This window comes from Rhinichthys klamathensis, unplaced genomic scaffold (assembly GCF_029890125.1).
Source record: "Rhinichthys klamathensis goyatoka isolate OS25496 unplaced genomic scaffold, OSU_Roscu_1.1 h1tg000459l_1, whole genome shotgun sequence".
In the NCBI taxonomy this organism is placed as follows: Eukaryota; Metazoa; Chordata; class Actinopteri; order Cypriniformes; family Leuciscidae; genus Rhinichthys; species Rhinichthys klamathensis.
Genome location: NW_026606949.1, coordinates 402214 through 428968, shown reverse-complemented (window position 1 = coordinate 428968; position 26755 = coordinate 402214). Strand labels below are relative to the sequence as shown.

The 26755-nt window shown below is 37.4% G+C and overlaps 1 protein-coding gene across 3 annotated transcripts in view; it reads right to left on the bottom strand.

The window, feature by feature from the left end:
- Nucleotides 1-324: 324 nt before the first annotated feature.
- The window catches only part of LOC130071773 (leucine-rich repeat transmembrane neuronal protein 4), a 268346-nt gene continuing 241915 nt past the window's right edge, over nucleotides 325-26755 (bottom strand). For 2 of the 3 annotated variants that reach the window (XM_056236641.1, XM_056236642.1), the window contains exon 3: nucleotides 325-855. In XM_056236641.1, coding sequence (XP_056092616.1) covers nucleotides 634-855 — 222 coding nt within the window. In that variant the 3' untranslated portion in view covers nucleotides 325-633. The remainder of the gene's footprint in view (nucleotides 856-26755) is intronic. The other variant, XM_056236644.1, reaches the window with a different exon arrangement.

The window sequence follows — 26755 nt, the reverse complement described above, 5'->3', positions numbered from 1 at the left end:
TTCAAATTCGCCAGCTCACCTTGAGGAATTAAATTTGGGAAATTTTATATAAAGCAATTATCGCTGACTTCATGGGGCAGGAGTCCTTCTGAAAGGCCTTACTAGAAAGAGATAAAAGAGATTTTTTTAGCTCAGAAATTCCTTTGCTTGCTGCGGCTCTGGTTTCTTGAATCCATTTAAGGGACGGCGTTTTACTTTTAATTACTTCGGGTAACATTTAGTTACCAATGTTTGCTTTTTCAAAGTATGCATGCTCTGGAGTCAATAAAGGCCTTGATGTTTATTTCTCGCTTGAGACGTTTCGCATGACGCTTTTGAAACATTTAGAGGGCAGAGCTCACAAAAAGCATCAGGATAAAATGCTCGCCCACCCCCCTAAAAAAAACATCCTGTTAGATTGTTCCAAACACATCGATCGTACAGTACAATGATGATCCTTGCGAATGACAAACCAGAGTGTGTTTTAACCCACTTCGCGACAAAGACAGAGTCGATCCTGTCCTCTCCTGAGAGTCTGTAGTCCATCACACTGGCCCATATATCTCTACATCAGTCTCGTGGTGGGTTCATGTTGAGGGTAGAGCGTAGGCCCTCCGGGGACATCCAGGCGACAGGGACGAGTCCATCTCCGGCTCACTGCGGGAGGGTGCGGATGTCTGACTGAGGGGCTGCAGGCACGGAAGGAAGGAGGCCGGCGGACGGGACGGCGCAGCGTTCTCGTGCCCCCAGCCCCTCCAGGGCCTGGGGCGGGGGCTCAAATCCCCTGTTCATGTGCAGGGGCTGGTGAGCCTGGCAGTAGTCCACGATGGGCTGCTCATACCTGTAGAACGCCAATGTGCCCATCTGTTGAGGGGCCTGAGAGACAGAGAAGACAAAGAGGAACATGGTTAGAATTAATGCGGTGTTTCATAGAGAGATCTGCTCTAGGATCAAGGATGCCGGCTGTATCTCGTATATGGTGTTGCAACAATTACTATTCATTTAATCAGGATTCAGTTTCAATCTTATAGATTTCATGAATAATTTATTTGATAAAAAAAACAAAAAAACATATAGGCTATAGGCTATATATACGCACAATAAAATATAAAAACAATATATTTATACATAAATACAATTAGGAAAAAACTATTTTTATCCAATGATAACAATAATGTGGGTTAGTCAATCATTGTAAATCTAAAAAAAAATAACATTAATAAAAGTTATAAATATATATGTAAATAAATGGAATATTATATTTATTATTTATGTGTACTGTAGCCTACTATTTCAATATATATTGAAATAGTATAGTACACATAAATAATAAATATATTATTACATTTGGATCCTGGCTGTTTTGTGACGTATTCATGTAAAAACACTTTTATATCTTGAAAGAATGTAAATGGACAGGGAAAAAATAGGATATGGATCTGTGCCTTATAGTGTAAATGCAGCCTTAAATTGTGGCAGTGTCCAACCGAGTGCAGCGTGCACAGATAAAACCTATCTAAAGTGTGTGAAATGTATTTTCAGTGGACTGCAAATGAGTTCCCCTCTCTCGTAAGAGGCCCATGAGCTCTGCAATCAACCCCATAAATACATTCTCCATTTGCAGCAACAGGCCAATCAAAAGTTTAACACACAGCAAATGGAATGAGATTGGCAAGCCGGCCACCCGCTCACTCTCTACAACGGTGCCAATACAACGAGTATTCGCAAATAACAGGAAATGCTTCTGACAGGTGGAGAATGCTAATAATATATTAGATATGGCATAAAGATCACACTGAAAGTGAAAAGAGTGTGCGGTCGTTTCAGTAATTAACAACACATTCAGATTCAGATTTTTCCCTCCAACAACCTTGACAAAAGAAAGCCTAATTACTCCTTTGAGTCTAATTTGGTTGTAATTAGTACCTTTGGAATGCAAAATGTGATAACATCGTTTAGAGTTCATCATTAGGGTAACCAGGGCTCATAAATGAACCTTTTTATCACTTGTGCAAGAGGTATTGTAACATGTCAAACATGCTTTTTATCAGATGACAGTGATGCTGCAATAGAAACACTGAATGGAAATGGAAACTACTACAGTGCAGAAGTAAAAATGTACACTCATTACCTTATTAAAGGGACAGTGCACCTATAATGAACATTTGTGGAAAACAAAATAATTGTTTTGCACAACGGAAATGCACCTTAACCTGTCCATTTGACTTTTGTGGTATATTCGAAATCATATATGATAGATAGATAGATAGATAGATAGATAGATAGATAGATAGATAGATAGATAGATAGATAGATAGATAGATAGAACAAGTTAATGGTAGATGTTACCAAGTGAAGCAAAACCTTTTAAAGTGCACTCTACATTATATAAAATTTCCTGCTGAGGATTTGTAAACCTTTTCCATTCTTCCCTGAGTATGTGTGTGTGTGTGTTGTTGCTGGGAAATTGAGGATAGCCGGCCGTACTGACATTTAAAGCACAGAAAACATGGCAGAGACAGGGTTTAGCACACACAAATGCACACATCTTCATAAGCAGCATCTGAACATGGCATCGGTTGGCCGGCCGCTCTGTAGACCTGATTTATATGCAGTCCCGGGCTCTAGAGAGAAAGCACTTACATACCACTGCTTTTATTCTCTTAAATGGAGGGCTTGACTCCATTAAGTGGAGACCACTTATTACATTACAGCCATTTTGCTGATACCGCGCGTTTGGCTTCCGCCATCCCAACCTCTGCCTCACTGCTGCTTTGAATTGTATATAATTATGTGCTAATTAAGTAATATTAGCTCCTGACTGTTTTAAAGAAAGCAGACCCCAGCAATAATGCGTGAGATAAGCAGGTAAGTTTGCATACAACGAACTGCACAGGTTAATGCTTAGCTTCTTAGCTTATTAAAGGAACGTTCTGAAAGAAAATAGCTGGCGATGAAGACACTAATCATAAATGCAACCTGCAACGTAATGATTGGTGCGAAATATTCTAATGGCGACGCCACTAATGTGGACAGGGAGTGATATAATGGTATTGTCAATTACACTTTTTAATTGCATCACAAGAACAAGTTCCTCAGAGCGATTAAGAAATATAGAGGAGCATCGTTTGATAGCTAAGAGAACTGAAACGCAATCTGTTGTGTTTGATTAGCAGCACATTCACCATCTGTGAACTCTCTAAACCGATTGCGTTAAACTCGCGGACGCTAACGCCATGCAAACAGAGAGAAGAGACGAATTGTCCAGAGATCATGGTGCATGTTCCATCAGCCCACAATTGGATTGTGCTGCATTACCCAACAGAAGACAGATCGATTTACAACGAATGCTTGTCAGATTAAATACGGCCCCTCCCTCTCAGTCGCAATGACGGCGACTGAGATATGTTCATGAAATTCACTTTAGGAAGTGGGCAAAGGACTGTGTGTGTCCGTAATGGCACTCCATTTGTGCGTTTGTTTCCGTTTCCCATCCTGCTTCATACAGCACATTATGGCATTTTTAGGTACACTGGCACCAAAAAGTGTACACTTAAAATAAATGTCAGTGCATTAGTGTGAGGGAAGACAGACATTGTGGATGCGTTGTCAGTTAATTTTTAAATAAATCATATTTGCATAAAATATTAAAATGGGGGCATAAAGTGCCTACGGAATATGGTGCTCCAGTGGAAGGGCATGTGGTGTCCGTGTGGTCCAGCTTCCCTCGAGCATGAGCACACTTATCGAGAAAACATTTCACATAAAGATATTTAAGGTTTAAAAGATTAAAAATAGATAAACTGTTTAAAAGTATGTGTTTACTAAAGCCACACTTGAGCATCTGTGTCTGAAACAGTTTTGATCAAGGATTCAGTCTCTCTAAACCCTCCTTTCCGAGAGCCTACTCTGCTCTGATTAGTCAGATGGCCCAGTCTGTTGTGATTGGTCAACTCTGCTCTGATTGGTCAGATGGCCCAGTCTGTTGTGATTGGTCAACTCTGCTCTGATTGGTCAGATGGCCCAGTCTGTTGTGATTGGTCGACCGCTTACACCACATGCCAGAAAGGAAATGGGCATTACCAAAACTGAATTTCAACTACGGAGGTTTCCTCAGCACTTGATACACAGTGATACGAAGAGTAACGATGGCACCAGTTTTACCGTATCAATTTGAGCATGAGTCCTCATGCTTTGGAAGTGCATGCAAAATGGATTTGCTTTGGTAGCGCAAAAAACAGCATCTTCTCAACATGTCGACAACACAAACCAAACTCTCAACTTTAGTGTTTGAGGGCAGCTCAAAGTAGACGTTGTTCGTAATGAAGACCATAGGCTGGGATTCTGCTAATTAAATATACAAATCGTCTCAGGTTACAACACAAGTCACACAATACTTCATTTTTGTTTTAATAATTTATCGAATATTTACATTATATAAAAAACCCTGAAAACACCTGAATAGTTGTGGGCAGGTGCGTAAGGCCACAGTGAATTCAATGAAAAATGCAAATTCAACCACACTTTATTAAAATTATAACAAAATGACTTATATTTATATTATATATTCTTTATAATGTATAAAGCATCTTTGTTGATGTCTATTTTTTGCATATAATGCAACAACATTCATATGTTTTTAAGTGGGATTTACGTGTTCAAATACCTTTCGGGGCCACTGTATACCCTAAATGAAGAAAACAATTATGCAAATTTGCTTAGTTGGGGGTCCACATAAAAGGCCTGCAGAACGACCTTAAGGCTCAGTTTGCCTAATTACATAGCTGGAAATAAAGAAGTGAAAATGTTGTCTAAGAAGCATTTAAATGAGCGTATGGCTCTTTTGTGTTGAACAAATTGCCACTTTTTGCACATTTACAATCGCATTGAGAGAGGACGGGTCTACTTCAAACGGGATTTCAAGTGCATATAATCTCTTGTTAATTTCCTTGTTTTGCATGTCCTTTTACACGCTTCAACTGTGTCTGCATTCTCGCTATTTAACAAAAGTGTTTTTTAGTATTGTCTCTAGGGCTTTGGCATACCTTTTGAAGGCTGCCCTGTCAGGCACCTAAATCACATCACATTGTTTACATAGGTGCGGATTTGAAAGATCCACAAGGTTGGATTAATCTTCATGCAGCGGAGTCTTCATCGCACAGCTGCGTTTCACCGCATTCATCTGGGAACAAGGACTTAAGAGTTAACGATCGACCTTTGCCGGATACAAACCCCATCTGTACAGCCTTGTCAATCCTATTTCTCTGTTTAATGGACTGCTGGAGCGATCATTCAGTTTGCAGCTATGCAATCAATTATCCATAAATGCAAATGGGATTAAAATTTAACCGTTCCCTTTTCTTTTTATACCAAGATACAACAAGTGCAAAGGGAACATGGGGGTACAACTGCTAACAAAAAAAGATGGATATGCATACGTAAAACAGTATTTCTGATCAAATTCCCAATGAAGTGTTTGACTATGGTGTTGTTTCCTTCACAAACACCCTTCCGCCCCCGTTTCTTCTGAAAACAGGATTAAAGATGCTTGGGAGTGATGAATATTTTAAAAATAAAAGGCTTTTTGGCTTCGCACGCCTGTTGTCCATTCTGGTTTAATCACAAATATTGGGAGCTTTTGCTTTTGGCTGCTGCGGTCAGAGCTTTTAAAGACGTGACTCATGGCGGGTTGCGTCTGGGCTCTTGCCAGCGTTCTGTGTTAAGAGCTAAGTGCAGATGATGCACAGGATTGAGTCTTAGAAACTCCTCTTCTACACAATACAGAGCTTTGGAGTGCATATCCACTACGCTTCCGATTGAGAGGTAAACACACAACAAATATTGGCTATGTTTGGATGAATCCTTCTGCTTACTAAAGGGGCGATATGACCATAATCTTATATCATGGCAAAATAATTGTTTTTTTTCTTTCTGAAAAAAGTTATTTATATAATAGCAGGGTTATTATTGTTAAAGGGTTAGTTCACCCAAAAACTAAAATTCTGTAAATTAATTGTCATGTCGTTCCAAACCCGCAATACTTTCGTTCATCTTGGAAACACACTTTTTTTATTAAATCTGAGAGCTTTTTGTCCCTCCAACACTTTGACATTTCAAAATGTTCATAAAAAGATCGTAAAACGAATCCATATGAAATGCAGTTTAGTCAAAATTTTCTAAAGAGACTCGATCGCTTTATATGATGAACAGATTGAATTTAGGCTTTTATTCACATATAAACATTGATCAGCGAACATAAACAGAAGCTCAACCGAACCTGCTTGATGCATGAGAATGAACCTCATTGGTTCTTGCAGAAGCTCAAACGTGCTGCGTAACACGAGAATGAACCTCATTGGCTCTTGCAGAAGCTCAAACGTGCTGTGTAACACGAGAATGAACCTCATTGGTTCTTGCTGAAGCTCAAACGTGCTGCGTAACACGAGAATGAACCTCATTGGTTCTTGCGGAAGCTCAAACGTGCTGCGTAACACGAGAATGAACCTCATTGGTTCTTGCTGAAGCTCAAACGTGCTGCGTAACACTAGAATGAACCTCATTGGTTCTTGCACGTCAAGTGAACATGCTTGAGCTTCTGTTTACCACAACTGATGTGTGAGTTGATTAATGTTTATACAGTATGTGAATGAAAGCCTAAATTCAATCTGTTTATCATATAAAGCGATCGAGTCTCTTCAGAAATAGTGGATAAATCGCTCAATTCATATGCATTCGTTTTATGATCTCTCTATGAACTTTGTGAGGTGTCAAAGTGGTAGTTGCGTAGCTGTCAATGGAAATCAAAAATATCTTCATTTGTGTTTCCGAAGATGAGCGAAAGTCTTACGGGTTTGGAACGACATGAGGGTGAGTAATTAATGACAGAATCTTCATTTTAAAAACTAAAATTGACTAAAACTACAACTGAAATAAAAATAAATTAAACCTAAATAGCGATATTGAAAATAATAATAATAATAATAATACTGTCAAAAGCACATAGCAAAATTACTACAACTTAAACTAAAATGAACATGAAATCCACAAATATAAAAATAAAAGCTCAATCAAAATATTTATAAAACTAAAATAAAACTGATCTGAATAGCTTTTTGAGTGTCAGATTAAATCAATATAATGTATTACTTTAAAATATACACTACCGTTCAAAAGTTTGGGGTCAGTGAGAATTTTATTTTTATTTTTTGGAGGAAAGAAATCAATACTTTTATTTATCAAGGAATAATTAATTTGATCGAAAGTGACAGTAAAGACATTTATAATGTTACAAAAGTCTTTTGAACTTCCTATTCATCAAAGAATCCTAAAAAAAAAAAAAAAAAAACTGTACAACTGACAGACCAACAACTGTTTCAACATTGATAATAATAATAAATGTTTCTTGAGCATCAAATCCTCATATTATACTGATTTGTGAAGGATCATTTGACACTGAAGACACTGACACTGGTGATGCTGAAAATTCAGCTTTGATCACAGGAATAAATTACACTTTACTATATATTCACACAGAAAACAGCTGATTTACACTGGAATAATATTTAATACTATAACTGATTTTTGTTGTATTTTTAATCAAATAAGCGCAGCCATGGTTAGCAGAAGAGAATTCTTTTAAAAGTATTTAAAATCGTACCGACCCCAAACTTTTGAACGGTAGTGTATGTATGTATATATATATATATATATATATATATATATATATATATATTCAATAGCATGGTTTCTTTTCTGGAGAATCTGCATATATGGATGTGGAATTTAGCCTACGAAAAAACTAAATTAATTGAATATATGTGAGTCTTTTTGAGCTACTGTGAAAAAAAACAAAAAACAACAACGGTGGAATGGCATTTATTTCTCATTCACATCCACTAGAATACTGTGTGTAAGTCACACCTGTTATAATAAAATAACCGTGTGAATGTAGCCATAGTAATTTTTCCTTTTACAAAAAGTTTTACACAGAAATGAATAGTATGTGTCACACCTATTGAAATTCAAATCCACTCACACGAAGAACAGCTCATTCTGCATGAAGGTGATTCCCACCTCCCGGTTGAAATCACATGACCAGCTGGACATTGCTTATATTATGCTGGAAATATCAGGCACTTTTAAGAAAGAATAAACTCATAGTGGGTGACTATTATGCCTGTGAATCTGGCATTTCCATTTTCAAATACCAATAACTGAATGTTTTTGCTTTTGTGTAATGACACACACAGAGGAAGTCAAAAAGGCACATTCATGATTGTTAAGCAGATTTTTTATTATAGTGAGGCAGTTTTGAATGGTTTAATTGCGTTTTCTTGGAAAATGTCTCATAAAAAGTAATTGATTCATTCAAAGATTTTCAGTAATTACCTTCTCTCTCTGACGCTCACCTTATTAGGCTGCCATGTTTAACTTTTCAGCATTGCAAATGATAAATGTTGAAAAAGCTACTTCAGCTGTGTGCGTACAGTGTGCTAAAATATCATGCCAACTCTCAAATGATCTTACTTTGACTGAAATAACAAACATTCCCATTAGCAAACACCACTTAAATTAGCAGGCAGTATAGATATTGCAAAGAAAGATTTGTAGTAGAAAGAAAGAGTATTTATTATGGAAATACTATACTTTATGTATATTTTTATTTTGTTCAAAATGAACAAAATTTAAAAAATGGGTCAATACATCATCAATCCTTCTTCAAAAACGTGGTTTTGTCTTACACTGATTCACTATGGTACAGTGTTTATATTTTAGACCTGACAGGATTGCGCACATGCATCACTCGCCCGTGCGTGTCTCGTCATATCCGTAAATAGAGAAAAGTTGCTTCGGCTACATTGACGCCCGCGTTAGCTGTCACAATGAGTGAGAAAGGTTGACAGCCGCTAAATCTCCAACCTCTCACCCGTTTAAACAAACGCCGAACAGAGGAGAGTCAGCTGGAAAAAGAGAACGAGACAGAGCTCGTAATAAAACAAGAATCAACATTGGCTTGGCTTTTCTGTGAGGGTGACAACTGAGAGATTTGAAATGTAAATGTGATGTGGAGATGTTTTTATTACTCAACAGGAGAATAAAGAATTTTATTGAACACATAAAATGCCATATGTAGCTCTCTAACAGAGTTTGAGACATTGTAAAGCGTTATCTATTGTGAAGGGCCATTTATGGTTGTAGCACTGTGCTGGAATTTATTTTCAAGGAAGTATAGTGTCTACTAATGGGTAAAGCTACAGCAACGTCTTCAGCTAATAATAAACTGTCTATCTAAACTGTTTATATCTGTAGGATAATCTCTCTCTGTTTTTTTTTGTTTGTTTTTGTTATGATAAGGAACCACATTCATCGAAGCACCACCAAAACAATGTTCTTCCACAAAAAATGTTATAGTGTAACTTTAATATTATATTATTTGCAAGTATAGTTTTTTTTGAAAAAATACATACTTTTAAGATTTGAAGTACACTACAAGTGCACATTCAGTATAATTAAGTGCACTTCTTTTTCTCAAGGGAACAGTTTGACATTTTGTCATTCTCAACCCAGCCTGTTCTCGTTTCATTTCCACTGTGGAATATTTGATATTTCTAAGCAGATGTCCATGTTTCTGCTAACGTTCCCTTTCAGATAACGCCAGCTTCACCCTGAAAGCACCTTCATTTATTCAGCGCGCTCGTCTCCACAGCGTCAGAAGGCCGTGTCTGAGACATTAGTATGCCACGCTGCATGCTGGGACACATGATGGCCAATGATTCTAATAGCAGGCTGTCCAAGTTTCTTCGCCTCGGCAGCGGACAGGCCCTACACAGAGCGACCGCACACTGAATGATCCCACAGACTAAAGGACAGGCCAGGAACGCCACAGTTAATATGCAGCGTAGTGGCCGTGGTTGTCACAGGAGAGCCCGGCACACGCAAGCTGTCTCAGATTAGTTTCTGCCTTTTTAGCCCGTCCTTTATTACCGACGTCTTTTTCCTTTAGCGTTGCTCTTAATCACTTAGGCTTATGTTCGCTGTCTCTCTTTCTATCTTCACCCGGGAAAGGCGTTTCGCTGTGACCCCTGATGCAGCGCAGAGGGACACGATCTGAATGAGCAGTTTGATAAGCAATCTAAACCTAATAGCTTAGAAACTGGAATTAATTGTGTTGCACAAAGACATTAAAGTGTTGATCGCCTGTGGTCTCTCGGGTCCACATGCAAATCTACACACTGTATTTTTCTTTCCCACTACTGACACATGGACACATCTTTTTTTTTTTTTATTCTTATTAGTAGTAATAATTACAAATAATTTGTTACATTTATATAGCGCTTTTCTGGGTACTCAACGCGCTTTACATATGGAAGGGAGAAATCTCCTCAACCGCCACCAATGTAGAAGCAGTAGTATTATATTTAGTATTCTTGTTTTAACTATAATATGCAATTCCTTAAAAAGATTATTATTATTTTTTTTTTCAGAATACAACTTATTTTTAGAGAATATACCGGTCATGAGTTTGGTATCCTTACAATTTGCATTTTTTTGATGGCAAAGCTGAATTTTCAGCATCATTACTCCAGTCCTGAGTGCTTTGCATCTCAGGAATAGATTAAATTTTCAAATATTTTCAAATAGATATTTTTAATTGTGATCATATTTGACAATATTACTGTTTTTACTGTATTTTTTATCAAATAAATGCAGCCATGGTGAACACGGGAAACATTGTAAACATTAAAAATAAATCGAGCAGTATCTTAAACCAGAACGATACTGAATTTACATTTATTCTCCCTCAAGTTCCAAACCCGTATGATTCTTTCTTCCATGGAATACAAAAGGAGGATGTACTGGGATCTCTTTTGCATACGATTACAATAAATGAGGACAAAAAAGACTCAAAAGCATCATAATAGTATCACAAAAATAGTCCATATGACCATGTGCACTATACTCTAAGTCTTCTGAATCCAAACGATAGCTTTGTGTGGGGAATTTTTGTCAGGATATACTTTCATGGTGCTTTTGCATCCTCTTTAAAGCATGAAAGCCTTTTTCAAAACAATTCAATTTTACGAACAATGGGGCTAGAAAAACATAAAAAAAAATTTATCTGAAAACAAGACAAAGTATATTACACATTATTTCTTCCCACGCTTTACAGTGAGGTCCCATTAGTTAATGTGGGCTAATGCGTTAGCTGTGAGCAATATTTATTACAGTAATTATTAACATTTACAGATAACATTTTATAACATTTAAAAAAAAATAAAAGTACATAGTTATTGTTAGTTTATTGTAGCTCGGGTTCATAATGCTAACAAATTTTGATTTAAAAAATGTATTAGTAAATGTTGAAATTAACATGGAAGTGTTACCAATTTATCTTGTTATAAGGACGTTTAGATATATTTTAGTGGAAAATATATATATATTTTTTTCCCCAGCTCAACTCTTGACCTACACTTCTGCTCTTGTCCTGAGCAAGATAGCATGTGATATCACTATCGCCCATGTGCGCTTGTTACAGATGAGCAAAAATGAGTGTACAGATACATCAACGCTCCACTGGCCTCATGCCGAATCTGATAGTGGGACTGTACATATGATAGGTGATATATCCATATACCAACATCAATGTAAGGTTTTTGTATATGTTAAGATTCAAATATTTTATAAAATGGACACTCTTAGAAGAAAAGGTTCTATATAGAATCTTAATGCACTTCATTTTGAACCTTCTATTTAGACCCCACTGAAGTGTAAGCATTTTTAATCAGTGTTGGGTAAAGTTACTTTTAAAAGTAATCCGTTACAAAATTGTGTTACTCCCTAACTAACTTTTAGTTAGTAACTAACTTTTTATGGAAAGTAATACATTACGTTACTTTTTGGGTGACTTTCTCTCTCACCTGGGCTGGGCTTGTTCAAACAAAACAGCAAAATAGTAGTTCATATGGTTGAATTCATATTAGCTTTGTGTGAAGAATAGACCCATTGAATGTCTTGACCTCCGCTTAAATTCTCCAGTCGTATGCAAGCAGTGTGAACATGCATTCAAAATCTCATTTTGTGTTCAGCATACAGGTTTGGAACAACTCAAGGGTGAAAAGATAAGGACAGAAAACCCTTGCTTTAAAACGACTCTGCAGTCGCTGCATCGACGTTCCCACCATGTTTAAATATTCAAGCAGTGAATGAGCAAGTCTGTGAAACTAAACAAAGAAGTGCCCACATTTGCCAAAGCCCCGGAGAGAGCATGTCATGTATACGCAAGGCATGCCAGCAGAATGAAAATGCGGGTCTGAAAGCTGTTTTTCTGTTTGTTTGCTTTATTTTTTACTGACATTCTCCTTATTTTGCTCCTTATATTAATCAGGCAGATGGTTCAATATCTCTAAGTGGCTTCTTGTTATTTCCTAAGTAGATAAAGAGAAATATATTCCAATATATCAGAAATCCCAGAAGAATACACAAGAGATTGGAAGCGCTTCTGAAAAACATTTTTATTTGTTCTTGCGACATGCATCACTGTACCTGCAGATTGTTATAAAGTTTATTAGCTAATAGTGGACATTTGGGTATTTTTGTTGTTTCTTTTCCCTCTCTTCATTTTCTGTTTCTTTTTTGTTGTTCTCCAATGCATTTGTCCTGATAGGGAAATTCATGTCCTTCAGTAAACTGATATTTCTTATATATGTTCTGTGCTGTCTGCTTTGGATTTGTCAATATCTATCACCTCATGTTGTGCAACGGCTATTGAAAAGTTCTTGGTAATTGACCGTTCGCAAAGAACCGCCCCCCTTAGTTACTGTCGCTATGTCCGACAAGCTACGCTGCTCACACACACACACACACACACACACACACACACACACACACACACACACACACACACACACACACACACACACACACACACACACACACACACACACACACACACACACACACACACACACACACACACACACACACACCTTGTTCTCACGCAGTGAAAAGTACATCGCGGACTGACAACATGCTGACAGACAGGACAGACCAGGTTACTTTTCGGTTACTTAGTTTTGATATTAAACATATTAAACAAAGTCTCACCTTTTAAATTTGGTCATTTAAAAAAATTTTTTTTTTGTTTTGTGGCTCTTTAAAGGGTAACTAAACACTAAACCAACTTTTTTAAATTAATGATCTGTAAGACTGGGGCTTTATTAGTGCTGTTCATTGATTCGAGTAACTTTTTGGACATTTGGGTATAAAGTGTTTTAAAGGTGCATTGCGCAACATTTCATGTTAAAAATACCCGTTTTTCTAACCCATACATGCTTAAACAATTGCCTGATGGGCTGAATGAGCCCTTCTCTGATCACTGCGATTGCCTCTATAATCCAGTACAGTAAAATAAATAAGAGGGATTCGGGCCGGAACGTGAGACTGGGCGTGACGTCATGCGCGTTCACGCTCCCCTGGCTATGTCTGGCAGGTTTGTGTATTCGCCGCCATTCTCCGTATTAGCGAAGACAACTCGAGAGACAAAACTTCAGTCAACTTTCGACAAAAGTAGAAGATGGATTCAAAGAGACCGGCTTGTAGTTCAACTCCACGCAAGACAAAGACAGTAAGGCAGTTTCGCTTGTCGCCAGAGAAGGGCATAGTTCTGCAAAAACTCAGAGAGGTGCGCAATGCACCTTTAATTCTACAATATATGGTGTAAAAACGTCTGAGTGCTGCCCTCCTCAGGTTGAACGGTGGCTACTGCAGTTGAATTTTCCTATTGGATGTTTGCGGTAGTTCGTGACGGTAGCGGTGAGAGCTGACGTAAGCAGGTTTCAGCTTACCACGTCCATGGCAGTATAAAAACCATCTTGTTTCGTCAAAACCACTGTAGCGAGTCAGGAGTTGGAATTGCGAGTATTAAAAAAACGATCAGGATAGAGTATCCGTTCATCCCCTCTATCTCCGCTGGGCTCCGCCCACTTTTCCAGCATTTTTCAAATATTGCCAGTGGGTGGAGTCAGGCTCTGACCAGGGGTTTAGTTACCCTGTCGTGACCAGTCTATGGTCGTGACAGATCGCTGTAGAGCATCAGTTAAAGCTGCTCGTGATCCGATCATCTCTTCCTTCTAGTTCATTTATATAAATAAACATGAATGAACAAGAAGGAATGTTGTTTTAACCGCAGAAAGGCATCAGTACATTCCGTTTTTCAAGTTCAAATCCTTCCACGTTAATCTACTAACTCTCCTGACTGCTTTGTCGGACAAAATGGCGGATGGCGAAGTATGATTGGTCAGATCACCTGTCAATCAAGCTCCCTGCGAAGGGTCAATTCAGATAATTTGATGCAAAGTTTGAAGGGTTTTTTTCTGAAATCATGCTCAACAACATTCGATTCTTTTGTGTTGCTTGTGGCACTATATGACATTTTGATTACAATAACCCGGTTTTACAGTATCTAAAAATATGCTGGTTATTTAGTTGCATTTGCCAAGCTTCACTTTTACTTTTGGTCATATTAAACAAACCCCTAAAAGTAAGTACTAAACTTTGTATATACATGATGTCATTAGTCCCACACATTTTGTGCTACAGACATGCATGATGTCTCAAAATATACGGTTTGTTAAAAAGAGTTGTGCTGTTATTTTATAATACATAACATTTTATTTTCACCTGATGTATGATAATACTCTGAAAAAAAATCATATCCATATCCATCCTATCCATCCAGACTTACAGAGATATTTAAGCTTGTTTCTGCCACAGAATAAAATATTTTAAAAGATAATTGTGGCTTTTTATCTCACAATTGCGAGATTACATCCGACTTTATTTCTCAGAATTGTAAGATACAGCATAAACTCGCAATTGCAAGTTATAAAGTCCGATTCTCACAAAAGTTTATATCTCACAAATCTGACTTTATAACTCGCAATTGCGAGTTTATATCACGCAATTCTGACTTTTTCTCGCAATTGCGACTTTTTACAGTATCTAACAATTGTGATTTTATAACTTGCAATTGTGTCTTTATATCACGCAATTCTGAGATAAAAAGTCAGAATTGCGAGATATAAACTCACAACAGAGAGAAAAAAACGTGCAAATTTGCAAAGTTGCAATTACCTTATTTATGTTTTATTCTGTGGCAGAAACAAGCTTTCATACAGAGACTTTAAATGCATCATAGAACATGTAATAAAGAAACGGTAGTATGCTTGTTGTCACATGACGTCATTATGTTACATTACATTTCTCTTAAATAAATTTGAGTAAAACACACACACACGTCTGGATTACGTAATGTGGATTATATAATCAGATTCCAAAAAATGATGCACTTCATGTTGTTGATCACAAAGAATGGAATATATATTTCTTTCTCTTTGTATTTTTATATCAATATGGTATACAATTAATCAATGTGATAAACAAGTTTGGTCAAATGTAGTCTAAAAGTAATCAAAAAGTAGTCTACTTTAATAACAATTTTTTATACGGAATCAGTAAGCAACTATACAATTTGTAAGTAATCTACCCAGCACTGGTAGTACACCAGACACTGCACAAGATTTACTATACGAGCGCAGTGCTGACCATTAAACAGAAGCAGCAACGGCTCCCTTGTTGCTAGGCAATAACATGAGATAATGAGAAGATAAATAACTTATACCTAAAATGTAAACCAGGCTGCTACTGGGTGGCCTCATTTATATGATGAATATAAACACCATGCCCTTAGGGTCACTGATTATTAGAGGAACAGCAATCGATCGTAAAGCATGGAATGATGAAACTTAATATCTGTCAAGATCTGAACATGAATGCAAAAGAAAGGACTATTACATAAAATGCATATGCATGCATATAGTCTGTACTAATCACATAATATTAATATATGGGTATTATACAATAGTAAGTAATTCAATATTAATATTACTAATTCAATGAATTGATCAAAATATTTCATTGTGATTCTTCTCATTTTTTGTATTGATTTTGTTTTCTACCCACAAATTGACTACCATTTTTAATGGAAGAAACCAAACGAATTATTTAGGTCTGATTCATGAAAAGTGCTCTTTACTCGCATGCAAAAACAAACAAACACATTCTTTGCATCTAAAACAACATCAAAACTTTAGTTGAAATTATAGGCTATTCCTCAAAGTCACTGTTAAAATGAACATTAATAACTGCTGTTAACCTTCTCCCTCTTCATTTAAAAGCAGTTTGCGCACATTACAGCACGGTATCAGTGAGTATCACACATAGAAAAATCATCTGATGGCAGCTGACAGTTAACAACGTTCTGACAAGCCTTCAGCCTCTGGCAAAATCACATTTAAAAATCATTTAAATCTATTATTCAACACAGCTCGATACGGTCTCTTCCTATACTGAACGCCCTTTAGTGCAGCTTCTCTTCTTATTCGTCACAAGAAACATCTGATATGCTTTTCTTGTCTCTCTGCTCTTATATTGCATCGGTTTGAATGTGATGAACGTCAGACTCTATAAACTCTAACTTGTTCCAGATAACATCATCCGTTGACTGTTAACCGCAATGAATATTGTCTTAAATAGTGCGGTTTATGCATTATCTTCACCTTGCGCTGCAGAAAACTGGCCTTTAGGAAATTAATGGAGGTAAACAGCTGCGTGGAAGGATGCGGTCCTGCATTATTGCTGACTCGGCTGCTTTTTTAATTCAAAATTTGATTTGGAAATGTCAAAGTGGCTTTAATCCATCAGATGGCCAGGTTTATCTCTCTGTAATGCCGTTCATCCCATTTACAGCTCACCAATTTCCCCAAAGCTCAGCCCTTGACCTGCTGTTTCCACTGACACCGGCTGTCATCGGCATATTTCAGGATACCTTCAAATCAAATAATCCATTTCAAAATGACAAATGCTCATCTAGCCAAAATCTGTGCAGTCAATAAGGGAAATACTCCACATTAACCTGGATAAATACAGGCACCAGGTTTAAACTCATATATTAAACTGGATTTCCCTTTTTAATTAGAGAATAATATTATCTCCATCCCTCCCTTCCATCCCTCCATCTATCTCTTACATTCTGTTCCGTTCTGTCCATCCATCCATCCATCCATCCATCCATCCATCCATCCATCCATCCATCCATCCATCCATCCATCCATCCATCCATCCATCCATCCATCGCCTATCTATCTAACCATCCATCCATCCATCCATCCATCCATCCATCCATCCATCCATCCATCCATCCATCCATCCATCCATTTATCCATCCATCCATCCATCCATCCATCCATCCATCCATCCATCCATCCATCCATTTATCCATCCATCCATCCATCCATCCATCCATCCATCCATCGCCTATCCATCCATCCATCCATCCATCCATCCATCCATCCATCCATCGCCTATCCATCCATCCATCCATCGCCCATCCATCCATCCATCGCCTATCCATCCATCGCCCATCCATCCATCCATCCATCCATCCATCGCCCATCCATCCATCCATCCATCCATCCATCCATCCATCCATCCATCCATCCATCCATCCATCCATCCATCCATCCATCCTGAAGATTAACTTTTGCTCAGTTTAATTCATCCTTGTGAATAACTGAGCAAAAGTGACAGTAATAACGACATTCACAATGTTTACAACAAAGCATGTATAAAAATGCTATTCTTAAGTTTTTGTTCATCAAAGAATCCTGACATTTATCAGGTTTTCCTCAAAAAAATTAAGCAGGACAACTATTTTCAACATTGATAATAATTATAATAACCATTGTCAATAATCGAGCAGCAAATCAGCATATTAGAATGATTTCTGAAGGATCATGTGACACTGAAGACTGAAAATGATAAAGATGCCGAAGATGCTGAAAATTCAGCTTCACATCACAGGAATAAATTGCATTCCTAAAATATATTTACATAGAAAACAGTTTATTTCAATTGTAATAACATCACTGTTTTCACTATATTTTTGATCAAATTAATGCAGCATTAGCATAATAGACTTCTTTCCAATTTTGTCCATGCAGCCTACATTCAAATTCAATTCTGCATCCTGCTTTCTACCTTAATTCAAATTCAGGAATTGGAATTTAAAAAGCCATTCTCAATTCAATTCTGAATGGTGCACAACCCTGACACAGTGTTTACGGCATGCACAAGGACACACACCCTGCCGCGCAGCCCAACACAAATGACACCGACAAACGCTGACTGGCAAGATGCAGCCATTTCATAAATCTACAGAGATGACTCTTTAGCGAATGGTAATTAAAATAGCCTCAATCCACAAATCCCTGATAAATATTTAATTAAGCCGCTCTTGGTGGCTGTTATTGTTATGGCGCAACTATATTTCAAAGGCTCTCTCGGTGAAATCATTCCAAACGTTGGGTGGGCTAGAGGGGAATTAACTTTTGGGCGAATCGACGGTGGGCGGCCGTGATTTATTCGGCGCTGGACAGGGGGAAAAATTCAGTTCGACCTCTTACAAAATAATGAATGCGTACACAGACCCCGGCACTACATTACTGACGGCCTAAAACCAACGAACAGAGCACAGACCTTTATATTCAAAAAGCACTTGTGCATTATTTATTAAACATCTTGCCTTTAGCCCGAATCATGTGGAGGGCCTCACAGATGCAAGAACTTTTTTTACTGCATAAAACATGACACAATATGATATAATACAGATTGTCCAGAGCATAACATTGTCCTAAAAGAGGTTCTTGTGGATCTCAAACTCCTCATATTGTTCAGCACTAAGAATGTGCTTTTGTAATCCATAAAAACTCTATTGCCCACTCACCACGTTTTGCATAATACATTAATGTTTTATGCATACTTAGCAAAACAATGCGATGGTTTGTGCTCTGGTCTTGACATTTAAAGCAGTTCTGGTTAAATGAAAGCCTCCATGGCCTTTAAAATATGCTTTATATTCTCATGCAACAGACCCTTTTCTGTTTAAATAAAAGATTTATGATATCTAATTACTACATTTCTGTGATATTCTGGTCCCTAGTTATGACTAACTGAAAGTATAAGTCTATGGGACTTTTTTGGGTCTGGTTTATTGTCTGCCAAGCGAAAACCAAGTTCAGTTGGGCACACGCACCTCTCCGCATGATTTGAGGTATTATTCAAGTTCAGAGCAAACATGGCGTGGGAAGTTTACCTCAGCTGCTAGGTTTTTAACACCTCAGTTAAATCTGTAGGTCTAGCAACATTATAGAACTTAAAAAAAAAAAAAACTTGAATTACCCATTGAGAACAGTGTTTATGTCAATGTTGGGCTTCTCAAGCAAATATACCACAAAACAAACTCCCAATATGATGTTTAGTTCTTTGTTTCTTTGTTTCTTTTTCCATGTTCTTTGTTGCTTTTCTCATTCAGTTGGATGCTTTGATGCTTTTCCTCCATGGAGACCAACACGTGAACGCTCTCTGGCATGTTTCGGCTTGTTGCGGGAGACCGCATCTGTAGATAAACCGCTTCCCATCGCAGTCAAAAACTGTAATGCATAAATGAAGATTTCGCAAGCGCTGTATGTCAACACGACACAACTGTTCAGATTATGATGGATACACATTTTCTGACAACTGCAAATTTCCGGTTTCTGATGTTAATCACAGACAGAGAATGAAAAAAGTCTTTACTTAAGGGAAAAGGAGACTTTAAAGACCCAATGAAATAAATTTATTTACAAATGTGTGTGTGTGCAAGTATGTATATATATCCTTGTATACAGATTATCACAAAGCCAAAAGCCACAAAACTTGATTTTTAATTTCAGGGGATCTTTAAGATATCAAGAATAATCTGACTAAAAATCTTCCGTTGGAACAACTTTCTATAATCTTTGCCCATTTCTATACTTTGGAAGGATAAAAAACTAACATAACATAATGACTAATTATTAAAAATATTACTAATAAACTATTTTTATACTTTCTGGCCTGGTTGAGGACGCACGAGTGTTTACAATGACACATGTGTGACAGTCAAACAAATGCAATTTAATGTCATTTAAACATTATAAAATGTAACATTATAAAATCAATAGTTGACTCAACGCTTGAAGCTGCAGTAAACTAGCTGGTGTACATAGTAAAACTTCAAATAGTAGCCCGGGCTTTTATTTTCCCAAATCGTCGAACTGCACCGGCTTGTATTTGAGACAGGCGTCTATATGAGACAGGCCTTTATAATTTAGTGTTGAGATGTTGTTCATTGAGTGTATAGGCCTGTCTCTAATCGCTAAAAATCTCCAAATGCTCCACGTGAAACTGCGGTCTTCCGACCTTTTACTATCGCGTCAATTGATTTTGATTAATATGCGCGAGGGAGAGAGAGCAAGACAGGGCTCGTGTTGTTTGAAGACGTGAGAGTGCGCGCGCGCGGCCGAGTCTCTGCTCGTAACGCGCCCTGTCAGGCGCAGCAGTCATTCTATTCTACATCACTCATCGATCAAAAAAGGCTTTGGAGGGACAAAAATGTGCTTTGGCGGCCGCCAAAGAGCGGACGATCTGACGGTTTTAGAAGATTAAATACAACCCGAAACTAAAAAACAGACCCGGCCTCTATTTGAGACCGGCCTTTATTTACCCAGACCTGCAGCCACACCAGGCGTGTAAAAGAGACAGGCGTCTATTTGGGACTCGGCTATTATTTGAAGTTTTACGGTATTAATATGGCAAACAACTGAATTCTGCTTCACATTATGAATGACACCCTCATCTGAACCTTCATTGTTTGAAGCCATTACTACAGCAGACTTGCTCTGCAACCTCTCGCCTCTTCAACTTAGCATACTAGTTATGGTGATTCACTCAGGACGGTTATAAACACAGTGTTCCATCACACAGAAGGCTTATTTAAGGGTTTGAAATGCCATTCTTGACTGATTAGTCTCCTTGCGCTGACGTGGTACCATTTATTCTGATGTTTTATTTTTTATTCCGTTCTAAACCTCCAGCACTAAAGCTCGAAACCGTCTCTGCATTTCAATTAGACAGCATGAGGAAGAAAAACCAGTCTCGTCGGACAAGGCCAATGAATAACACTCGGCATTCAGGGAACTGGAGTAGCTGTCCGTCATGTCTGCTTTATCTTTGAAGGGCCCTTGTGAAGCAAATCGATAAATCTCGAAACCAATTTTGCAGGGATAATAATGTTGTACTTGAGTGCGCCTCATTTTCCACAAACACACATTATCCTTTTCAGGTAACTCTTTCATGGCAGGTTCGAATTCCTTTGGATGCGAGTCCAAAAAAGTTGCTTCTTGAAGTTTCTGACATGATCAAAACGAGGTTTTTGGCACAAGTAAAGAACACAAACCCCAGGCGAGCAGAAAACACACGCAGAGCTCGCTGCGTTCACATTTCCGCCAGGAGTTCAGCACAGACGGGACGAGTGCAACTCAGTAACTCAGAACGAGACGTCCTGGGTGAACTCGAGAGCTAACATCAAATTACAAACGGCTAAAAACAGCAACAGTGACAACGTTTGACTCTGCTTAAATGCTGTTAAAGTGCTGATGCATGTGAAGGCGGTTGATTGTGGGAAAAGACTAGCATAAGGAGACACAGCGGGAAGCATCGGATCTCCCCAGACTCAATAAGCCGCTCAAGGGTAATGGGGATATCTCTCTGACACCATTATTTGCACTCAGACTGCAGATTTCAGTGTCTAGTGGCAACTTCTCCAGGCCTCCAATGCTGGTAATAATGACAATAATAATAGCATGCATAATATGCAGACTGTCTGCTTAGACTGGATTACAGAACTTTAGTGAATACAATAAAGGTTTTAGCAACAAAATAACATGGAAAATTCTCATATTAAAAAAAATCGGCATTACTTTACAACAAGGTCTCATTTGTTAATATTAGTTAACTCATGTGAACAATTGGAACCTTATGTTATTAAAAAATCTTAATCTTAAAAGATCTAAATTGTATTCTTCAAACATTACAATACATAATAAAAACGAATGACATTCTACAGTCTATTATAATTAAAAAGTGAAATAAACAAATTAACCATTTCAATAATTGTGTGAAAATAATTAATATCAATGTTTTACACACACACTGAAGGAAATGACAATATTGTGGGTATGTGAACTGTTGTCTCATGGAAACTAAATGAACCAGAAAACTGTATTTTCTCAAAGTGCACAGAGCCAAATGTGGTCATAGTGGAAGAAACAGGCAATTAAGTGAAGCATTTGTGTGAGTGGTCCCAGTGAGCTAATTGCAGGTTATGTTAAAATGCTCAACATTAGTATACTACATTTCCTCTGCACAAAGTTTAGAAAGCTAACTGAAATGACATTATCTTAATTTGATTCACTTACTCTAAATACTAAGGCGCAAATATTGTGTTGTGTTTGATGCTTTCAGCTTTCAGACTACGCTAAGCACACAATTATCATCTTGAATTTATAAATGGTTCATTCTTATGCAGTTCATTTGAATGCTGAAAGCCATTGCAAAGCAAAAACAGTCAAATAGAAGTATGTATAAGAAAAGGTTCTATATGGAACCTTGAAGGGTTCCGTCAGGTGTTTCATATGTGTAACCTTTGCTTACCGTTAGTTTTAACTAATTAATTGTTTTAATTAAGTTTTAATTTTAATAACACTTTATGAATTAAGCAGCTTGTAAACATCATCACTAGAAAAAAAATATAAATACCCTTTAAACATGAAAGTATTATGCAATCATTTTAGACATTTGTCCTTGAACCTTTCTGGCATAAAGTCAAGGATCCTAGAGTTCTATACAGAACCCCAGTGAACCTATGTCATGGTGAGTGTCCTATTTCTCACCATTATTTTGCACATATTCTACACTTATCCAAATATTGCAATTTAGTTTTACAATTACATGTTGTGCCCTCTATGTGACGCAGTTTTTGCTATAATGTACCTTTAAGACTACACAGTAAAAAAATCTGTAGAAATTACAGTATTACTGGCAGCTGCTTGCCAGTAACTTACTGTAGTTTTAAATTGATGTTATTTACTGGCAACAGTTTGGTTCAAAGTTAAATGAACATTAAACATTAACAAGTCTTTGTCTTTACAGAATAAAACTAAAATAACAGCCTCATGCAAAGCATTCTGGGAACCAAAATCTGAAGGAAAAAAAAACAGAAAAAGGTTGATGAAGATTTCTGGTTCCCAGAATGCTTTGCATTAGATTGTTATTTTATAATTTTATTCTGTAAAGACAAAGACTTGTTAATGTTTAATGTTCATTTAACTTTGAACAAACTTTTGCCAGTAAATATACATCAATTTAAATCTACAGTAAGTTACTGGCAAACAGCTGCATAAATACAGCAATTTTTTTACAGTTTACTGTACGCAAATGATTTTATGATTCGACACAGCGCCATCATTTCTCCCACTGAGAAATCCAAACACTTTAGGTAAACGAAGGCCATTCCATTTCCAATGCATTAGCAATTAGCTTTAGCAACTCAAATTGCAACCCATAATGCAACATAATCATCTTCCCCAGAGTTGCTTCGACCAGAAGGCACAGAAATCCAGCCAACAGAATCCCCATTAAAGTCAAAGGAACATTGATAATGCAATAGGCCCAGTTCCATCTGAAAGAGCACTGACTGTCACTACATCAGATTCATGCATAAAATGAAAAGGAAAAAGACATACTTCCAAACATCAAAGCTTACAAAGGTGCAGCAGAGGAGTGCAAGGCATACTTTTCTCCAATACCTTTCATCCCTGGATTTCTTTTTTACCCATCCCATTTTATAAATAGTAAGTAAGGACAAATATATTTGCCTGTTCTTCTGGTACGACACTTGGTTTTTGAAGTGCTTTCAGCTGGGCAACGCTTTAGAAATGAGGGGGAAAAAGTGTTTCCGCCTTTTCCTTGCTAAATGCTCGATCGCTGCTTTACTGATAAGATGTGGCTTCCTTTGACAAGGGCATTTTGTATTGAATCCTGTTGGAGATGGTGATTATAGTACTTTAAAATGATGGCCTGGGTTGAAAGGCTGCTTTACACGTGTAACTCAGCACAGTGACGCTTTACAAACACGGTTTTCACAAAACCCATTTAATGTCTATAGTGTCACTAGAGCAGACTCACCGCCATCATTGTGGACAGGTGTCTTTTCTTTACATCTGCACTTCACAACACTTGGAGGGATCCATTTACAAGAGCCTGCAATCTCTGATCTAGCTTAGATAATCGAGCCCATTGTCAACGGATACAATGAACAGAGATCATCTGTAGCTGTACTTCTTAAGAGGTTTGCAGGACATACAGTATTTTAAAGTGTCTTCTGTCCTTCACGCTTATACCTGTCTGACTGATGTCAAACCGACTGAGTGACACAGTCATTTCTTCTGATTTCAAGTTCTTTGCATTTGTTGTGGAAAAGAAAAACATTAAGATTTTGTGTGTGTGTGAGAGTTAGTTTACTGAAGTTTACAGAAACCCTGGCCCTCAAACTAACTTTAAAACCCATGAAATCAAACAGTTTTGAGTCATTAGTCCATGTCTGCTAGCTCTAAGATCATCAGCATTTCTGCAAGCAACAAAATGCAATTATTTGATTAAAATGCGGTAAAAAAAAGTAATATTATTACAATTTAAAATAGCTGTTTTATATATTTTGTAAATGTATTTTTATTTTTCAGTTTTCAGCATCATTACTTCAGTCTTCAGTGTCACATGATTTACTCAATTTACTCATCATATCCTTAATAATTTCACAGCAAATCTCCTCTAAGCCACCGCCACAGCTTTATCCCACAGCGTATCATATTAATATGGCATCACAGGTATGCAGTGTGCTGAAATCAACCGGTTATGTTCCAAAACACAAACATTCTGCTTCCATCTACAGACGCACACGTAGGAGAAACACATGTAGGAGAAGCACATGTAGGAGGCTTGGATGCGAGCGCTTTCTGAGCTGTGCTTTGAAGATACACACAGAATCACCTCATGCTGCTAGTTTAAGTGCTTCTGTGTTTTTGAGCTGTCAGAAAATGTGTTCACAGGACATTTGATGCTGACAGCCTCTGCATAAATGGTTTTACCAGAACACACCAACACATTTACATGCATAAATAGACTTTTGAAAAAGTTATTGTTAGTTTGATATGATTTAAATCTCTTTCAGTTAACTTCAAAACTGTTTTAAGTCACACTGCATCAAAACTGACTCTATTTCTGTGACCCCAAAGAATGTAAAAAACTGACTAGAGATGCTTTTTAAACAGTATAAATGAAGATCATGCATGACTGCTTTTCACTTACTGTCCAAAACATACATTCAGTCAAGTGTGTTCAAACCTTTGACTGTAGAGTGCAAATCTTTCAATACAGATCAGTCTCAAAAGACAAGTCTTGTAGTCACGTTTAACTGTCGGTTAACAGCTGAAAGTACTTAAAAAAAAAAAAAAAAAAAAAGGGTTTCGATGAACAGCATTTGTTTGAAATATAATTGTTTTGTAACATACATGTCTTTGCTGTCACTTTTGATATTTTAATCGATTTAATGTGATATTGTTTAAAAAGAATTATAATTTTTTAATTACGTATCTCAAATGTTAGTTTCCACAAAAAATATGAAGCTGCACAACTGTTTTCAACATTGATAATTGTAATAAATGTTTCTGGAGCAGCAAATCAGCATATTAGAATGATTTCTGAAGGATCATGTGACATGATAAATGATGCTGAAAATTCAGCGTTCCATCACAGAAATAAAATAAATTTGAATATATATTCAAAACAGTTATTTGAAATTGAAATAACACCTCACAATATTACTGTACTATCGATCAAATAAATGCAGCCTTGGTTAGCCTTGGCATAAAAGACTTTATAAAAAATCTTACAGACACCAAACTTGTCATCAATTAAAATATAAGTTATATATATATATATATATATATATATATATATATATATATACAGTATATATATATATATATATATATATACACTCACCTAAAGGATTATTAGGAACACCATACTAATACTGTGTTTGACCCCCTTTCGCCTTCAGAACTGCCTTAATTCTACGTGGCATTGATTCAACAAGGTGCTGAAAGCATTCTTTAGGAATGTTGGCCCATATTGATAGGATAGCATCTTGCAGTTGATGGAGATTTGTGGGTTGCACATCCAGGGCCCGAAGCTCCCGTTCCACCACATCCCAAAGATGCTCTATTGGGTTGAGATCTGGTGACTGTGGGGGCCATTTTAGTACAGTGAACTCATTGTCATGTTCAAGAAACCAATTTGAAATGATTCGAGCTTTGTGACATGGTGCATTATCCTGCTGGAAGTAGCCATCAGAGGATGGGTACATGGTGGCCATAAAGGGATGGACATGGTCAGAAACAATGCTCAGGTAGGCCGTGGCATTTAAACGATGCCCAATTGGCACTAAGGGGCCTAAAGTGTGCCAATAAAACATCCCCCACACCATTACACTACCACCACCAGCCTGCACAGTGGTAACAAGGCATGATGGATCCTTGTTCTCATTCTGTTTACGCCAAATTCTGACTCTACCATCTGAATGTCTCCACAGAAATCAGGCTCATCAGACCAGGCAACTTTTTTCCAGTCTTCAACTGTCCAATTTTGGTGAGCTCTTGCAAATTGTAGCCTCTTTTTCCTATTTGTAGTGGAGATGAGTGGTACCCGGTGGGGTCTTCTGCTGTTGTAGCCCATCCGCCTC